The sequence below is a fragment of the Sciurus vulgaris genome (genome assembly GCF_902686455.1).
Source record: "Sciurus vulgaris genome assembly, chromosome: 7".
Taxonomy (NCBI): domain Eukaryota; kingdom Metazoa; phylum Chordata; class Mammalia; order Rodentia; family Sciuridae; genus Sciurus; species Sciurus vulgaris.
The window spans coordinates 128,286,671-128,302,760 of record NC_136467.1 but is presented as its reverse complement, the minus strand read 5'-3'; the positions used below and the strand labels follow the sequence as shown (position 1 = coordinate 128,302,760).

At 37.8% G+C, this 16,090-nt stretch overlaps 2 protein-coding genes across 2 annotated transcripts; both read left to right on the top strand.

Moving 5' to 3' along the window:
- On the top strand, window positions 1-495 carry LOC306666709 (translationally-controlled tumor protein-like; the record flags this gene model as incomplete). The annotated part of the gene is made up of 1 exon (XM_079148940.1): window positions 1-495. One exon carries the CDS (start codon window positions 1-3, stop codon window positions 478-480), a length of 480 nt encoding a protein of 159 aa, XP_079005066.1. The 3' UTR covers window positions 481-495.
- A 14,005-nt stretch (window positions 496-14,500) lies between these two features.
- On the top strand, window positions 14,501-15,427 carry LOC306666695 (olfactory receptor 2J3; the record flags this gene model as incomplete). Its single annotated transcript, XM_079148917.1, has 1 exon — window positions 14,501-15,427. The coding sequence occupies one exon, from the start codon at window positions 14,501-14,503 to the stop codon at window positions 15,425-15,427; it is 927 nt and encodes a 308-aa protein (XP_079005043.1).
- Window positions 15,428-16,090: the final 663 nt, after the last annotated feature.

The following is a 16,090-nucleotide window of genomic DNA, read 5'->3' as shown; positions in this document are numbered from 1 at the left end:
ATGATTATCTACTGGGACCTCATCAGCCATGATGATGTGTTCTCTGACATTTACAAGATCCAGGAAATCGCCGACTGGCTCTGCCTGGAGGTGGAGGGCAAGATGGTCAATAGGACTGAGGGTAATATTGATGACTCGCTCATTGGTGGAAACGCCTCCGCTGAAGGACCTAAGGGCGAAGGTACCCAAAGCACAGTAATCACTGGTGTTGACATTGTCATGAACCAACACTTGCAGGGAACCAGCTTCACAGAAGAAGCATACAAGAAGTATAACAAGGATTACATGAAATCAATCAAAGGCAAACTTGAAGAACAGAGACCAGAGAGAGTAAAACCTTTTATGACAGGGGCTGCAGAACAAATAAAGCACATCCTTGCTAATTTCAAAAACTACCAGTTCTTTATTGGTGAAAACATGAATCCAGTTGGCATGGTCGCTCTCCTGGACTACCGTGAGGATGGTGATGATTTTCTTTAAGGATGGTTTAGAAATGGGAAAATGTTAACATATTTGGCAATTACTTTGAATTTATCATTTGTCATAACTGGCTGCTGCTTGTCATCCACACAACACCAGGACTTAAGAAAAATGGAACTGATACCTCTTGAGCACATTTATTTTGACCGTGATTTATTTGGAGTGGAGGCACTGTTTTTTAAGAAAACATGTCATGCAGGTTGTCTAAAAATAAAGTGCATTTAAACTCACTTGAGAGAAGTTCTCTTCTTTTAATACATGTTTAAACTAAATCCAACCTGTAGTGTTCCTGGAGAAGCTAGAGCCTGATTGTAGGCCACCATTAGAAAGCTGACTGTCTTCAGATAACTCCTACAGTGAAAACTACTTCTGCAACTGGAATATAAAAAACGAGAATCAAAGTTTTAATTCTGACTTGTAATAAAGGGAAAGACATACTAATAGCAGTGTCAATATTTGAAGTGTGGAACCCTACATACTGCATCACCTACAACAGAAGTAGTTAACCCTGGAAGAGATTACCAAAAGAATAAAAAGAGACTAACTCAGTTGAAAGAAAAAATAAAAGAATTTCAGTTTTGTTCTGTCCAGCAGAACCGGCGCAGAGAAAGGAGACACCACCAGTCTTTAGTTGATGAGATTTATTGCGTCCTCCCTGTTTTCCTGCCTCCTTTGTTCTGCCACTATCTCCCTTCTACTACCCTTTCCCTCTCTCTTCCCCCAGGCTCCTAGCTTATCAGCCAATTATAGCAAAGCTTTCTCTCACGCAGGACAGCATGTAGAGGAATGTCAGCATAGCACTATATGAATCACGAGCTGTCCACACGCGGCATGATGTTAGATAGCCAGTCCTAAAGCCTGGCGTAAACAGTCTCCAAGGAACTAGTAAGCAAGCAACCTTTTTGGGTACGTCCTTATTTTGGTAGTCAGTGCCCTCTGGCTCACTGCCAGGTGCCATCTTGTCCAAGACAGCCCTCAACACAGTTTCATTCTCACAGCTTTATGTATCATCCTCTCAGAGGCTGCCTGCAGGGACTTTGACCCTGCGATATGATGCCTCATTGCCTGGCTTCCTGAGCATTCCTTTGAAATTTCAAGTGAAGCCTCCATGACCACATAACTTTGACATTCTTTATGCCTACACAATAAGTACCACATGGCTCTCTTCTCAAAGCAAAACATTTTAAACAGCTGAATACTTTCCCACCCTCAATCCTTGAGTAGTGGAAACCCACAGGTTAATTGGACCAATGACTGATAAGGAAGTTAACAATCTAGATTATAAAATGGTGTGTGGGGTGCAGGTAGAATCAGGGGAGAAATGGCCGCAGACTTGTTCCTTTCATTCCCCCATTTTTGCTTTTTTAGAAGATATGGGTGAAGATCCATCATCAGTGACTGCCTCCTGCTGAACATGGGCATAGAACTGATTCAGGGGAGGAAGACATCATTGCAGTAGGTGGATATTGGGACTGAATACCTCCCCTACGGAGTGCACTTATAGCCGGGTTCTGATTCATCCTATATAAGGTCCCGACAGTCCTGTAATACAAGCTGAACAGATAGTTAGGAAAATGGCAGACAGGGTGAATGGCAGGGGAGGCAAGAATGTAGCTGGTAATTCAGTCCTCATAACAGGGTGTAGTTGTCTGGTGCCTTGGTGTTCTGGTTCTTGGCTTCCAGAATGGGAAGAAGGGTGGAGGCCTTGATGGCCTTCAGTCTGAGGCAGAGAGGTCCCACTGGAGTGACCAAGTATTGGTTGGAAGAAGACTGAGGGTTAAAAGCTGGAGAGGAGTTTGTGCATTGAGAGTAGAGCTTAACCCGAGAAATGTGTAGCCATCCTGGTAAAACTTTCACCTTGACAGACTTTAGTATAGCTAGGATCACCATATGAGGTCCCTGCCATTTGGGAGATAAAGGGACTGTAGCCTCCTGAGGAGGAGAGATAAGAACTTGGTCTCCTATTGAAGCCAGAATTGGGAACAGGTAGTTAGTGTAGAAATAGGGGATCGGGTCAAATCGAAGAAATGGAGGCCATAAAATCATCTGCCTCTGGAAGTTGGAGACTGCCCCTGGAAGAATGGAATGTCAAGGATCTCCGGAGCCCATTGATTACCAAAATTTACCTGCCTTTATCAAGGACTGCAAGCAAGGAGCTGCTAATTAATGCCCCTTGGGCCCTTGCCTGCCTGAATCACCTTGGCCCTCCCCCTGCCCATGGCTTCTCACTTAATGCAAAACCAGGCCTAGTCACGTAGGCAGGAAGGAGAGATAAGGGGGGAGAGAACTAGAGAACAAAAGAGAATTTAACCTATAAAAGATGTAGGGTGCGCTCACTTTTTGGTACCTTAGAACATCAGCCATGGCCCCCTTCTTCCTGCCGGGAGAAGTCTGTATTATTACCTTTAAATAAAACCTGCTTAATATGCTTGCCTTGGCGTGCTTCTCTAGTGTTCAATCTTCAACATTAGAAGGAACAGAACTCGTCACCAGTAAACGGCGGTATCACTATTTGAAGAGGATGAGCCAGTGGGCCAGACAAGAGTTTAGGCGGGGAGAAGTCAGCTTAACCCCACAGGAATGCCTGAATGTGGTTTAGAAGAGGAATGAATATATGAGAAGAAAGAGGGAAAGGAAAGGGCAATAACTCCAGAGAAAGGATGGGATGATCGTACATCAGCTCAAAAGGGGAGATATTGGCAGTTTTCTTTGGGAGCGGGCAAAGACACAGAGGAACAAAAGGCAGGAGTTTAACCCAGTCAAGGTGAAGTTCTAAAGAAAGTTTGGCTAAGACATTCTCAAGGCAGTTATGGGTTGCTGAAGCATGCATGTTGGAAGATGGGGGTAAGAGGGTGGCTGGATTTAAAGGAGGGCATGTCTTAAAGGAAATGGAAGAGTTCTCAATAAGAGCAGTTTGCAAAGCTAACACCCAACAGGGCAGTAGAATTTGTAGATCCTTTATAAGTAAGAAGCTCAGAAGATGATGAGGTGAGAGCACTTTAGTTGGGGCTCCAAAGGAAAGTTTTTTTAATTGCTGGGTTAAGACAAATGCTGAGGCCAATACCCTGAGACATGGTGCCCAGCCTGTCATGGTGGGGTCTAACCTTTTTGATAGGTATGCCACTGGGCCAAGACCAAACATGTGACCTAAGACCCCCTCCCCTCCCCGAGCAAACCCAATTTTCTCAGGGACAAACAAATGGAATGATCTGGTGATGTCAGGGAGGTGTAGGCCTGGGGCTTGAAGAAGGGCTCTCCTTAGGGTCTGGAAAGGGGCTTCCGCCAGGTTGAGAAGAGGTTCAGTGGGAGTTCCCCCTTAAGCCTCTTACAAGGGGGCTGCCAGGATGAAAAATTTGGGATCCAGGATCGTAAATATTCTGCTAGCCCTAAAAAGGAAAAGATTTCTTCCTGATGAAGTAGGCATGTTCTGCAATAATGCTTTTCTTTCTATGGTGATGGCCTTAAATCCAGGTGAGAGGTTGACTCCTAACAGCCTGAGGCTGGGAAAGCTGTATCTTTGCTGGAGAGACCCTACACCCTCTGTCAGAAAATTTAGAAGCTTAATAGTGTCTCCTTGGGAGTTCTTGAGAGAGGAACTACATAGAAGAAGATCATCAATATACTGTAAGAGAGAGGAGTAAACGAAAGTAAGAGAAGCAAGATCATGAGACAGTGTTTGGCCAAAGAGGTGAGACCTGTCCTGAAATTCCAGGTCAGCTGTGAAGAAACTTGAGTGAAAGTGTCAGTGCAGGTGAAAGAAAAGAGATCCTGCGAGTCAGGATGAAGAGGGACAGTGAAAAATTGTCCTTCAAATCTAGCACCGATAAGCCTGTGGTGAAGGAGGGGTAGAGGAAAGCAAGGTGTAGAGATTGGGCACCATGGGGAAGATGGGGACAACTGCCAAGTTGATGATGTGGAGATCTTGCAGCAAAGAGTAAGATCCATTAGGTTTTTGAACAGTCAGGATGGGAGTATTATAAAGTGAATTGGTGGGGTACAGGAAGTCTTTCTGCCTTAAATCCTGGATGATTGATTGAAACCCTAAGAGGCTCCTTTGGGGAAGGAAATATTCGACCTGGGCTGGGTAGGATGTTGGGTCCTTCAGGTTAATGAGTACAGGGGAGAGTGTGTGGGTGTCCTAGACCTTGGCGTCAACAAGGGAGGGAGGAGGGGATATGAAGACTCAGGATATGAAGACCTTGTTCCTGCAAGGTCATGAGGAGAAGAAGAGCAGAGGAGTCTTGGTGGAGGCATGGTGGGTGAGAAGGAAATAGAGGCACCCAATTTGATGAGACTGTTCCTTTCCAGGAGGGAAATGGGGCACATAGGATTTATCAAAAAGGAATGAGTGAAGTAGATTTGTCCAATGTGGTAACTTATCAGAGGGGTTTGTAGGGAATGGTATGGTTTTCCCTTTACCATGACAACAGAGGATTTGGTAGGGGAAGTGGGGCCCCAACACTCCCACAGCACTGAAAAGGCGACTCCAGTATCTATAAGGAAAGGGAACTGCCTGCCTGCCACTGTAAGGGTCACCTAGGGCTCCTAAGTCGTGATGGTCATCAGTTATAGAAGTCCGGAGCCCCTTCAGTCATCGATTAGGAAAGAATCCTCTTAGGAAAGAATCCCTGTCAATCTGGAGCTCTCCCTGCTTCCCAGGAAAGAGTACCCCATCAGCCCGGAGCTCTCCCCCAGCAATCAGTATAGGGATTCTGCTGTAGTTGAAAGAACCCAGAAAGCCACTCCGGACGCAGGCACTCACGCAAGAGATTTTAATAAGCAGACGAACCAGAGTACCTGCCCTTAAGGGTGAAAGAGAGAGAAAAAGGGTGCAAATGGCAGGGGAACTACCCTTAAGTAGTGGAATCCTGTGGGCTAACTGGACCAATGACTGACGAGGAAGTTAACAATCTAGATTGTAAAATGGTGAGTGTGTTGGGGTGACAGAATCAGGGAAGAAATGGCTGCAGCCTTGTTCCTTTCAGGAAGCATTGAATCAAAATAGAAGAAAGATCAGTGAAGTACAAGAAAAGAATTGACGGGGAGGTAGGAGGAATGGAAAAAAGGAAGAACAGCAAAATGAATCTTACCTCACTTTCCTATGTACATACATGAATGTACCAAGTGAATCTCACCATCATGTATATCCAGAAGGCACTGATGAAAACTAAAAACTGTAAGTAAGTAGTAGAAAGATCAGTAGAATAGAAGTAAGGGAACAGGGGAAGGAGGAGAGGAGGAGAAGGGAAGTACTGGGAACTGAATTAGAGCAAATTATATTCCATGTTTTTATAATTATGTAAAAATTAATAGTAATAGTCTGTGCACCACTCTAATGCTCATGAAATGTTCTCTTCTTTCTATATTTATGTAGTCTTTTTAAGATTGGTATTATTTATTCTTAAGTGAGCAAAAGAGTTAACAAATATAGGCATTTAGGAATATTTTAAATTAAGCATTTTATTATGTTTTATTAATGTAGAATTTCATATTCTTATTTCTTTTCATATCTATTTTGGTTATTTATATTTCAAATAATCAGTTGTTTTCATCTAAGTTATCAAATTTGGTGTTCAAAATATACTTTTATTATTTTATAAATAATTATAGGAAATACAGCAATTCCTTTTCTTATTTTGGATTTGGTAGTTTGCATTTCTCCATGCTTTGAGTTAAACATTTTTAATTTTCCTCATTTTTCCAAGGGAAGAAATTTTGAATTCATGTTTTGATTTTAGTTATTTCGTTTTGTGTTTCAAATTTTCTGCTTTTATATGTATTCTTTATTTCCTTTCCTGAGGCTTTAATTGATCTTCTTCTCTAGTCTTTTAGAGTGGAAACTAAAATCATATTAAACACTTCCAGATTTTTCCAAGTATTTAAACCTACAAATTTCTATCTAAGTACTAATTTAGCTACATCCTACACATTTTGGTAATTTGCATTTTCATTTTGGTTTGCTAGTATTCAAATGTTTTTAATTTCCTTTGTGATTTCCTCGTTGACAACAGAGAGCACAGTGTGTGCTACCATGAATGAAAGTATGATTAAAAAAAAAAAAACAGAGGTGGAAGAATAATGTTCCAGCTGAGCTGATAACTTCATATAGATCATGAAATGGTTGATTTTTACAATCACATCACTTCCATCTGCTCTGTGGTTTTCTAAACAATTCACATGAATGTAAAGAACATGGCTTGAAGCAGAGCAGAAACAAACATCTAGTGTCTATAGTACAAGTCATTCCTTCACAAGGGCAGTCATTCCAGTCAACCAAACTAGAGTCTCCTTTTCACCCATGAGTGATGCACAAGTATGGGTGACAATCAACTCAGGAATACTTCACTATTTTTTAATAGATAAACATCACATTACCCATCTCATGAAGTACTTCTTTCATCTGCCAGTTCAAAGAGCTCATCTTCATAACACCACGTCTAGCACCATATATAGTGCATAGGCTAAAAGACAGCTAACAAAATAGACATCTACCACTTAAAATTTGTCTTCATGGATACATTTACACCCTTGGTTTTCCATGTATTTATTGATGATAATACTGATGTAGGATGAGAATTACATGGAAAAAAGGAGAGAAGTCACTCTACTTTTGCCAATAAAGTCTTGTTTTCTGGAGAGATAGCCATGCTTATGGTTTATAACTATGTCTATTTTTCTATATGGTTGTCTAATTATCATCTGTCTTGTGGTAGCGTAGAAGAAACTCATGGAAGGGAAATACAAATATTGAAGGCTTTCTTTCCTCCAGCAGATGATTTCATGAAATATAAGTCACTACTTGCAATGAACTTAGATGAGGATGAGAATGAAGGTCACAAAGAATAAAAGGCCTCAAGGACCAGAGTACCCCCGCAGTCAGGCAGCATCTGTTTATCGACTACTAACATGAAAGCATTGCCAAATATGTGGGCATGTGATGCCAGCCAAGGCAGGGTTTTGCAGACTGCAGCACATTTTCCATATATCTGACAGCCAGGAAGATACACTCCATGCTCCCCAATGGAAGCGTTGCTGGCAAACCTAGATAGAGATCATTATGATCTTCTCTGCCTCAAGTCAGACTGTGTAACATTGGAGGCACATGCTTAGTAATGAAAATGTGATGATAGCCTGAAAAGAAAAAAAAAAAAAAATTGGAATGCAGATCTGGAAACCTAAGCTGAAAGCAAGGAAAATGTTCTTTCTCAGGAGAGGGAGCAAATAAAATGTAAGGGAAATCACAATGAGAATCAGATCTAGACTGAGATCACCTGCCAGAGTGCAACTTTCCAAAGATGTTACTGTTCTTTTACATTTGTTATAGTTTTGTTTTCTCTTTTAGGAAAATAAGTCTGTGAAAAGGACACAATTAATAACAATTCCAAACTGCAAAAACCATGAGGAAAGGAGTACATTTGACCAGAAGGCTGAACAGAGACATTAAACAATTATGACATTGTAAATGTATAACTTGTAGGGGGATTGTTTTAGTTATTAATAATTACTAACATTTTAGGTCTTTATTTCATTCTGTCAGGCATACAAAATGTCCTTCAAAATATGACTGCCTACCAGGGGAAAAAATTAAAAATTTTCCATCTTCACTTTTTTAGTGAGCATAATATAGAGATAACAGCATGACCATGTTTATTGTAGCATACTCCTCAAAGCCAAGTTTGGAATCAGCCTAAGTGCCTGTTAATGAATGGATAAAGAAAATATGACATATAAATATAATACAGTTAGAACAGATTCAAATTTCCCATTTTTTTCACTCATATATAACCCAAAGGTTGTCACTCTACTGATCACTTTTATCGTGGCCAAGACTGAACTTTAATGATAATGGTAATGGTAAGTTAAATAAATAATGTTTATAAACCTGACCTTATTGAATCTAGTCAATAAATGAACCCAATAAGGTTATAACTGATCAGACAATAACTTAGAAGGCAGAAGATGGGATTAATTTTACATATCCTTCCAATTTTCTCTTTTCTTTTGCGTAGTATGTCTAACATTTATCTTGAAAGGATAAGAAGTGAACACCTTCTTCCAGCACCTCTGTAATGTTCTTCCCTGTCCTATCACAATCTCAGTGGTAACCTTGTACTTTATATCACTGGTGTGTGTTCTCACTCTTGGAGTGTGTAGTTTTTCTGACAGCTTATAAAAATGGAAGGAATGGGAAAAGGAAACCATATTGAGCAATAAGTAAACACCAATTTCTAAAACTCAACTCCAATTGAGCCTCCATCCATAAATAGCTTACCATCCTCTCTAATTCATAGACAAAGCATTCAATTTACCAGAAGCCTACAGAGATCAATTGATGCCATTCATTATGTTTCTTCAAATATAATTTCCTGTCTACAATTTACAGTCTTAACCTTAAAATATAATGCACTGGTTTCATATCTTGAGAGTGAATATTGATTATGAAACTAACCAAGAGTCAGAGTCTTTGAAAGTCACATAATGTACATTACCCCCCCAGTATATTGCTGAAAACATAATGCAGGCCTGCTGCTTTAGAAATATCTTACTATAAATAAATCATGTTATAAACTCATGTTTCCCCAACAAGTTCATAATATTGAACCTAAAACTTTAATATTGTCTGGTATCCATTAGACTGGCAAAGAATAACAATTTTCAAGACTACCAAGAACAACATGAAGAATGTTGGCAAATGGGTACATTCTGCTATGACCCAGGTGGTTTAGACTTCTCTCAGACTTTAATAGCTGAGTGAGTTCTGCTAGTATTCACAGGTCCTGGTATGTGGTTAAATTTAACCTAAATAAAATAAGGGACTTAATTATATGAATATATAACAATTTAGTCATATTAATAATTAAATTTTTGCATCTTTCAGTTATAATATATGTCAAAGTGAACAGCAATGATGCATAGCAAGCTCATGGTAGTTCTTCTCTCTGAATTAGGTATTGGGTAAGTAAGTGGTAGCTGAAGGTGACATGAAATTTATCTGTGATATTTTGTGGGCAAAACATACTGTAAAGAAACATGACAAAAAAGTTATGGCTGATGTTCTGAATAGTGGGAACATTGGTGTTTATTTTTAATATTTCTTATTTAAATCAAGAAGAAATAATGTGTTTTTTTTTGTTAAACTATCCATTCCTATTAAAATTCATTATAATGACCAACTAACATATTTTGAATAATTATGCTTTAGGCCCTCTGAACAATACTTACATATTTTTACAATTAGTTTTAAAACCTCTAATTTATTTCATTATTGTTTAACATGTATTCATTGTAAATGTTAATGGCTCATCATGATATTATAACACATGCATACAGTTTGCACTAATTAAATGTAACCTCTCTTTATCCACTCATTCTCCTACCCTTCCCAACCACCACTCTGCATTTAGGAAAATGCCACATGTTCTTCTCCTGTGTGCAAGCTAAAAAACATTGACACTGAGTTTTCACAAAAAACAAGACTACTTAAACCAAAAACCATTTTTTGGTTACTTCCATTAAATACAAAGGAAAATAGCACATCACTTAAAATTACTTTGTAAATGCAATCATATAATGTGATATGATTTCCATACCAGTATTTTCTTTGGCAAAAATGGAGTCTATTAGATGAAACAATGTAACAATTTTTAAATATTCATGCAATTATAAACTCATGGCCTCCTTTTTTAAAACTGAGACAATTATTGATGTGGACGAGCATCAATAGTAAATGCAGCTAGCTTTACTTCTTTATATATTTTGACAAGATTTAAGAAAAATTGTAGATATAAATATTTTGGAAATATTAAGTAGTTTTATTCATTGTTTGAGTTTGGGTAGTGACCCTCTGTTTGATGGATGAGTGATTTTCAAAGATTATTTTCAATGCATTTGCAGCATTGTACCTGGACTTGGATTTTAGACATATCAAGTAGACACAAAAAATTCAAATTAATCAAGGCAAAGATAAATTAGTTAGTTTTAATTTTTTTGTACATCATACCTTCTCCAACCCCAAAATTATATTACTTATGAAATTATCACTCAAATTTTATCCCTGAGAAGATGAAGAATTAGGTTAAAAAAAATTCAGCTAACTCAACACAATCTATTCTCTTTCTGGTAAGTATAACTGAAAGGATTTTTCTCAATCATGATCAGAATATAGACTTATTATCTTCTTAGTAAAACAGTTTGGTATCATGCTAATGGCATTCCTGGGAAAGTTTTCTAACCTGGACAATTCCTTGAAGGGCATTAATTGACACTTTGGGATTTACCATCCCAATTGCCTAAGGAAATCAAGAAACGTTATTCTTTTGTTTCTACAAAGAGTCCATTTGCTTTTAGAATAAAGGTCCATCCTTATTCTAATGAGTTTCTCCTTCTGACTTTCTATTTTGTAGCAATAATAATCACAGTTCCTTTCGAACTCTACCTTAGTAACCTGAAATACTAGATGAGAATCTGAAGTACAGGCAGCCACTTATGCTGATGACTTCAGAGAGACCAGCATCGGCAATCAGATCATCGACATGTGTTGAGGGACAGATGGGAATGACAACACACAGGGAATGTGGGCAGGCACAGGAAGGATGGAAGTGAAAAGAATTTGTTCAAGTACTCCTTAAATACTAGGTAAGAGTGTGAAAGAAATGAATCAGGATCCAATGTTGGTCAATGATAAAAGGATGAGAAAAAGTGACCAGGTTTACCTCTATAATGCTGACTTCTAAACCTAGTGGAGAATTACCCCTAAGCCTTTAAAGTGAGTTTTGGTAAGGTCTTTATTTCCTTCCCCTCCAATTAAAAGAAAATTAAACTGACTTACTACCCTTTCTTCCTTGTATTTTTTGTCCCTTATTTCATATCCCTTTCTAAGCTGTCTTTACAAGAATGCTAAAGAAAGTCCATATATTAATAAAGATATAAGCCACTTTGTTTTAGTACTAAGGCATGGAGGCAACTGTATGAAAGCAAGAAAGCTACATCTTTATGAGGGGAATTAACTACAACATTTGAGTCCATACTTTTCATGAAGTAGTGTTTCCCCTTCTGAGGAAATGTTAAAAATACCTCTGGGAAAATTGTCATCATCCCTGAAATGGCAATGACCTGTAAGTGAAGGAATCTTCATGATTTGCTAGTTGACTATTGTTATCATTTGATTGAACTATAGCATTTTCAATGCTTTATTTTTAATGTTCTAACTGACTATCCTAGATGTTTACTGAGTTACAGAATAGATTAATGTAATAACTGGTTAGTGATTCATCTGCATGATAAATTCTATTACGGATTATAAGATCTGAATCCGTCTTAAAGCCTTGGAATCAAATTGAATGGTTCTCAATTTCCTGCTGAAATTGAACCAGTTCTCCACTCCTGATGTCTTTTATCAGAGTTTCATTTATAAAACATGAACTAAAACAAAGGTGGCTCTACTGTGATTTCTTTATTCTTGTGCTAGAGCTTATTAGGAAGTAATGGCCATGAAAGAAGTAAAGAGGGACTGTTTAACGTTGAAGCAGGCAAAGAATTCCAAGGAAAGGTGGATATTTACTGTCTCATCACAATAATCATGAAACAAAAGGATATATTGATGTTTCCAACAAATGATTAAAAACCCACAAAAGGAAAAGAATCACCCAAGAGGCATAACCGTTTGTGAAAATATTTTTTTTTTCAACAGAAGCATAACATTTCCTAGGTCCAATATTTTAAATGACAAAATCCTTTTGATTCTTTTATTAAATATTCACAATTCTTCTCTAAACTGGTAAATTAAAACTAAAAATACATGTTAATTTAAATTTATGATTAACTTTTAAACACTGTGGCAAATGGACATCATATGTAAACCTTCCTCAGGTCCTTTGTTTCAGATTTCTCAACCCAGTGATGGACATGCTTCCAATTCTGTGCGTTGTCCTTAGGTTCCACCTCATTATTCTGTCTCATACCTTTCCTTCCCACTGTGCTTCATCATTGGATTTTTGATCATTCTTTCCCTAAAAATTTCTCTTTACAGATTTAGTTATATCTACGCATCCTTTATTAATCATTCTAACATTCTTTTCTCCAGTTTTCTATCTCTTTCACATCACAAATACCCATGTGTATCTGTGTTTTTGTAGGCATCATATTTATATTTTATTTTACTGTTAAGAGATAAGCTATAAGTGGAGGTGAACAATTTAGAATATAAAGTTCTTTCTTAAGCATATCTAGTGAGGCTAAATATCTCTCTCTCTACAAAAGAATTTGAAATCACTACTAAATTTGAAAATATTTTCTGTCTTTTCATCATAAATGGAAAGAGCTTGAAAATGCTGAAAAGAAAACTGAATTATTTGGTTTGTTTTGTGAAACTGTCCACATAAATGAAAAGAACTTGAAAATACTCAAAAAAAAAACCTGAATTATTTGGTTTGTTTCTTATCTAGGCTAGGCATTTCTTCCGTTAGCATTAACTTACTAATTACCACTTACCATAGGATGTGTGAGAAGAACTTGGCAGGAAGCTACTCTTAGGAAGCTACTTTTCATATGGAAAGGAAAATATCTGGATGAAATATGAAATTATCTTGCATTTTCACTTGATAACATTTTATTACGATAATATTTCAAACTTATAGAACAATTATAAAAAGCAGTACAAAGAATGCCATTTTCCTTCATCCAGATTATATAATAGTTAATAATTTCCCCTGAAGAGCTTTGTTTTATCATGCAACTTTTTATATATGTATCTATCATCTACCTAATTACCTCATATCTGTCTGCCTATAATCATCTATCATCTTCCTACCTATTTAATATCTACCTATCATCTACATATCTACCATCCATCACTTTTTCTGGAACATTTGAGGGTAATTGGAGATGTTGTGTTCCTTTACCACTAGGTCTTTTAGTGTTAATTTTTGAAGAGCATGGATGATATTTTAAATAAACTCTGTACAGTTAACAAAATAAAAATAATTAACAGGGATAGCCTTAGCAGTGGCTTAGTAAGATCCTGTCACAAAATAAAAAGGACTGGGGATGTAGCTTAGTCAAACACCCTTGAATTCAATTTCCAGCACATGAAACAAACACAGTTTTATTCTAAATTTAGAATTCTACAAGTGTCTCAACAATTTTGTCAATCACTATTTTTTTTTCAAGTGTAGGACCCACACACATTCTGCCTTATTGATCTCCTTTAATATAGGCCCACTCATCAATCTTCATTGCCTTTAGTGACCTCAACATTTTCAAAGAACCCTGGCATATTATTTTTTTCTCTGGTTCAGTTTGTGTCGTGTTTCTTTATTCTCAGAATCAGACTGTGTAGGGTTGTGGCTCAGTGGTAGAGTGCTTGCCTAACATGTGTGAGGCACTGGGTTCAATGCTCAGCATTGAATATAAATAAATGAATAAAATATAGATCCATCGACATCTAAAACATATTTTTAAAAAAAGAATTAGACTGTGTATTTTTGGAAATAATCTCACTGATGGACATCATGACCTGTCGAGAGCATCTCATCAGCTACCACATGAGGTTGGTTTCACTCAGTACTGCTCTGAGGCTGGCATTCATCTCATGGTAGTGGGCGTGTCCACCAGGTTCTTCAAATGTAAAGTTTTTACTTTGTAATTAGCAAGTAATTTGTAGAGATGTAAATAACCTCTCCTTCACCAAATATTTGTCCACTAATTTTGCATTCACATATTTTCTAAATTATTCCTTTTATATTTATAAATAGGCTGCTAGCTCATGGAAGAGCTTTCTCTTTTTTCTTCAAACTTCACTTTTTAAGTTTTTGTATCAGAATGAACTTAAAGATTCATAAGTTGTTTAGCTGATTATTGGAATAGTTTTATTTCATACTCAAATTGTACAAATCTTGAAGAGAGGCATGGCCTTGTTATTGACTTGTTCCTTTTCACATTTTCCTGGATTCTTAGAAGCAATTCACCACTTTTTGTGAGTTTATATGATTTCCTCCCCCCAGGTAACAGAAAATGGTTAACAATGGAAATGATTAATGTTACCTCCAAAGGCTACTTCGTTTTATTGGGTTTTTCCAATTGGCCTCACCTGGAAGTAGTTTTCTTTGTGGTTATCTTGATATTCTACCTGATGACACTGACAGGAAACATGTTCATCATCATCTTGTCATACCTGGATTCCCATCTCCACACTCCCATGTACTTCTTCCTCTCAAACCTCTCTTTCCTGGATCTCTGCTATACTACCAGCTCCATCCCACAACTGCTGGTGAACCTCTGGGGCCCAGAGAAGACCATATCTTATGCAGGTTGCATGGTTCAACTTTACTTTGTCCTTGCGTTAGGAACAACAGAGTGTATCCTGTTGATGGTGATGTCCTATGACCGTTATGTGGCTGTGTGTAAACCCTTGCATTACACTGTCCTCATGCACCCTCGACTCTGCCACTTGCTTGCTGTGGCTTCTTGGGCATGTGGATTTACCAACTCAGCAGTCCATTCCCTCTTTATCCTCTGGGTACCCCTGTGTGGAAATCGACAAGTGGATCATTTCTTCTGTGAAGTACCAGCACTCCTGCAATTATCATGTGTTGACACTCATGCTAATGAACTGACCATCATGGTCACAACCTCTCTGTTTGCTCTCATGCCTCTCATCCTCATTCTGACGTCCTATGGTGCCATTGCTCAGGCAGTCCTGAGGATGCAGTCAACTACTGGACTTCAGAAAGCCTTTGGGACATGTGGAGCCCATCTTATGGTGGTTTCCCTGTTTTACATTCCAGCCTTGTGCATGTATCTCCAGCCTCCATCAGAAAATTCTCAAGACCAAGGCAAGTTCATTGCCCTCTTTTATACTGTTGTCACACCTAGCCTCAATCCACTCATCTATACCCTCAGAAACAAAGATGTGAGAGGGGCAGTTAAGAGATTAATGGGGCGAGAATAACCTGTCTGATTGTGACATTCACAGTGTAATGGTGCATCTCTTCACCAATGGTTCATCTGTCCATCCATTCATCCACCACCCTTTCACTCAGTCAGCATTTACTAAGCAACTACTCTTGAAAGGCAACGCAGTTCTTTCTAACAGATACAAATCAAAGCAATCTGCATGAATACCATTTACTGTGGAGAACAGAGTCATTAAATTAAGGATCAACCACCAACAGTGAGTTCTCTTCCACATCACAATCCTAGAGTCCAAAGTATTTTCTTAATTGAGAATGATGTATGGAGCTGGTTTTAAATATATGTGAAAGAGAATTTTGTTTTTAATTCTGATGGAAAGATGCTATCATTAACTTAAAAATCTCTAGAATGTGTACTTTTTATTTTTTTCTAGGAATACTTTTATTTTATATCTGTGATTTAGATAAACATGTAGTAAAACAAATGAATTTCTTTTTCTCCAAAACTGCTATACTGTGTTGAAGAGTAAATTTGGGGATAATTTTAATTTGCATTTTTCCTATCACAGTATGGATAAATTCATAAATTGTAGCAAAAACACCTGTGCAGTATGCACCAGAAGTAGTTATTTTATATCCTCCTTCTTCTTTTTTTTTCTTTTTTGGATGGCAGTAAGAAATATGTAAGTATAGAAGGTGCT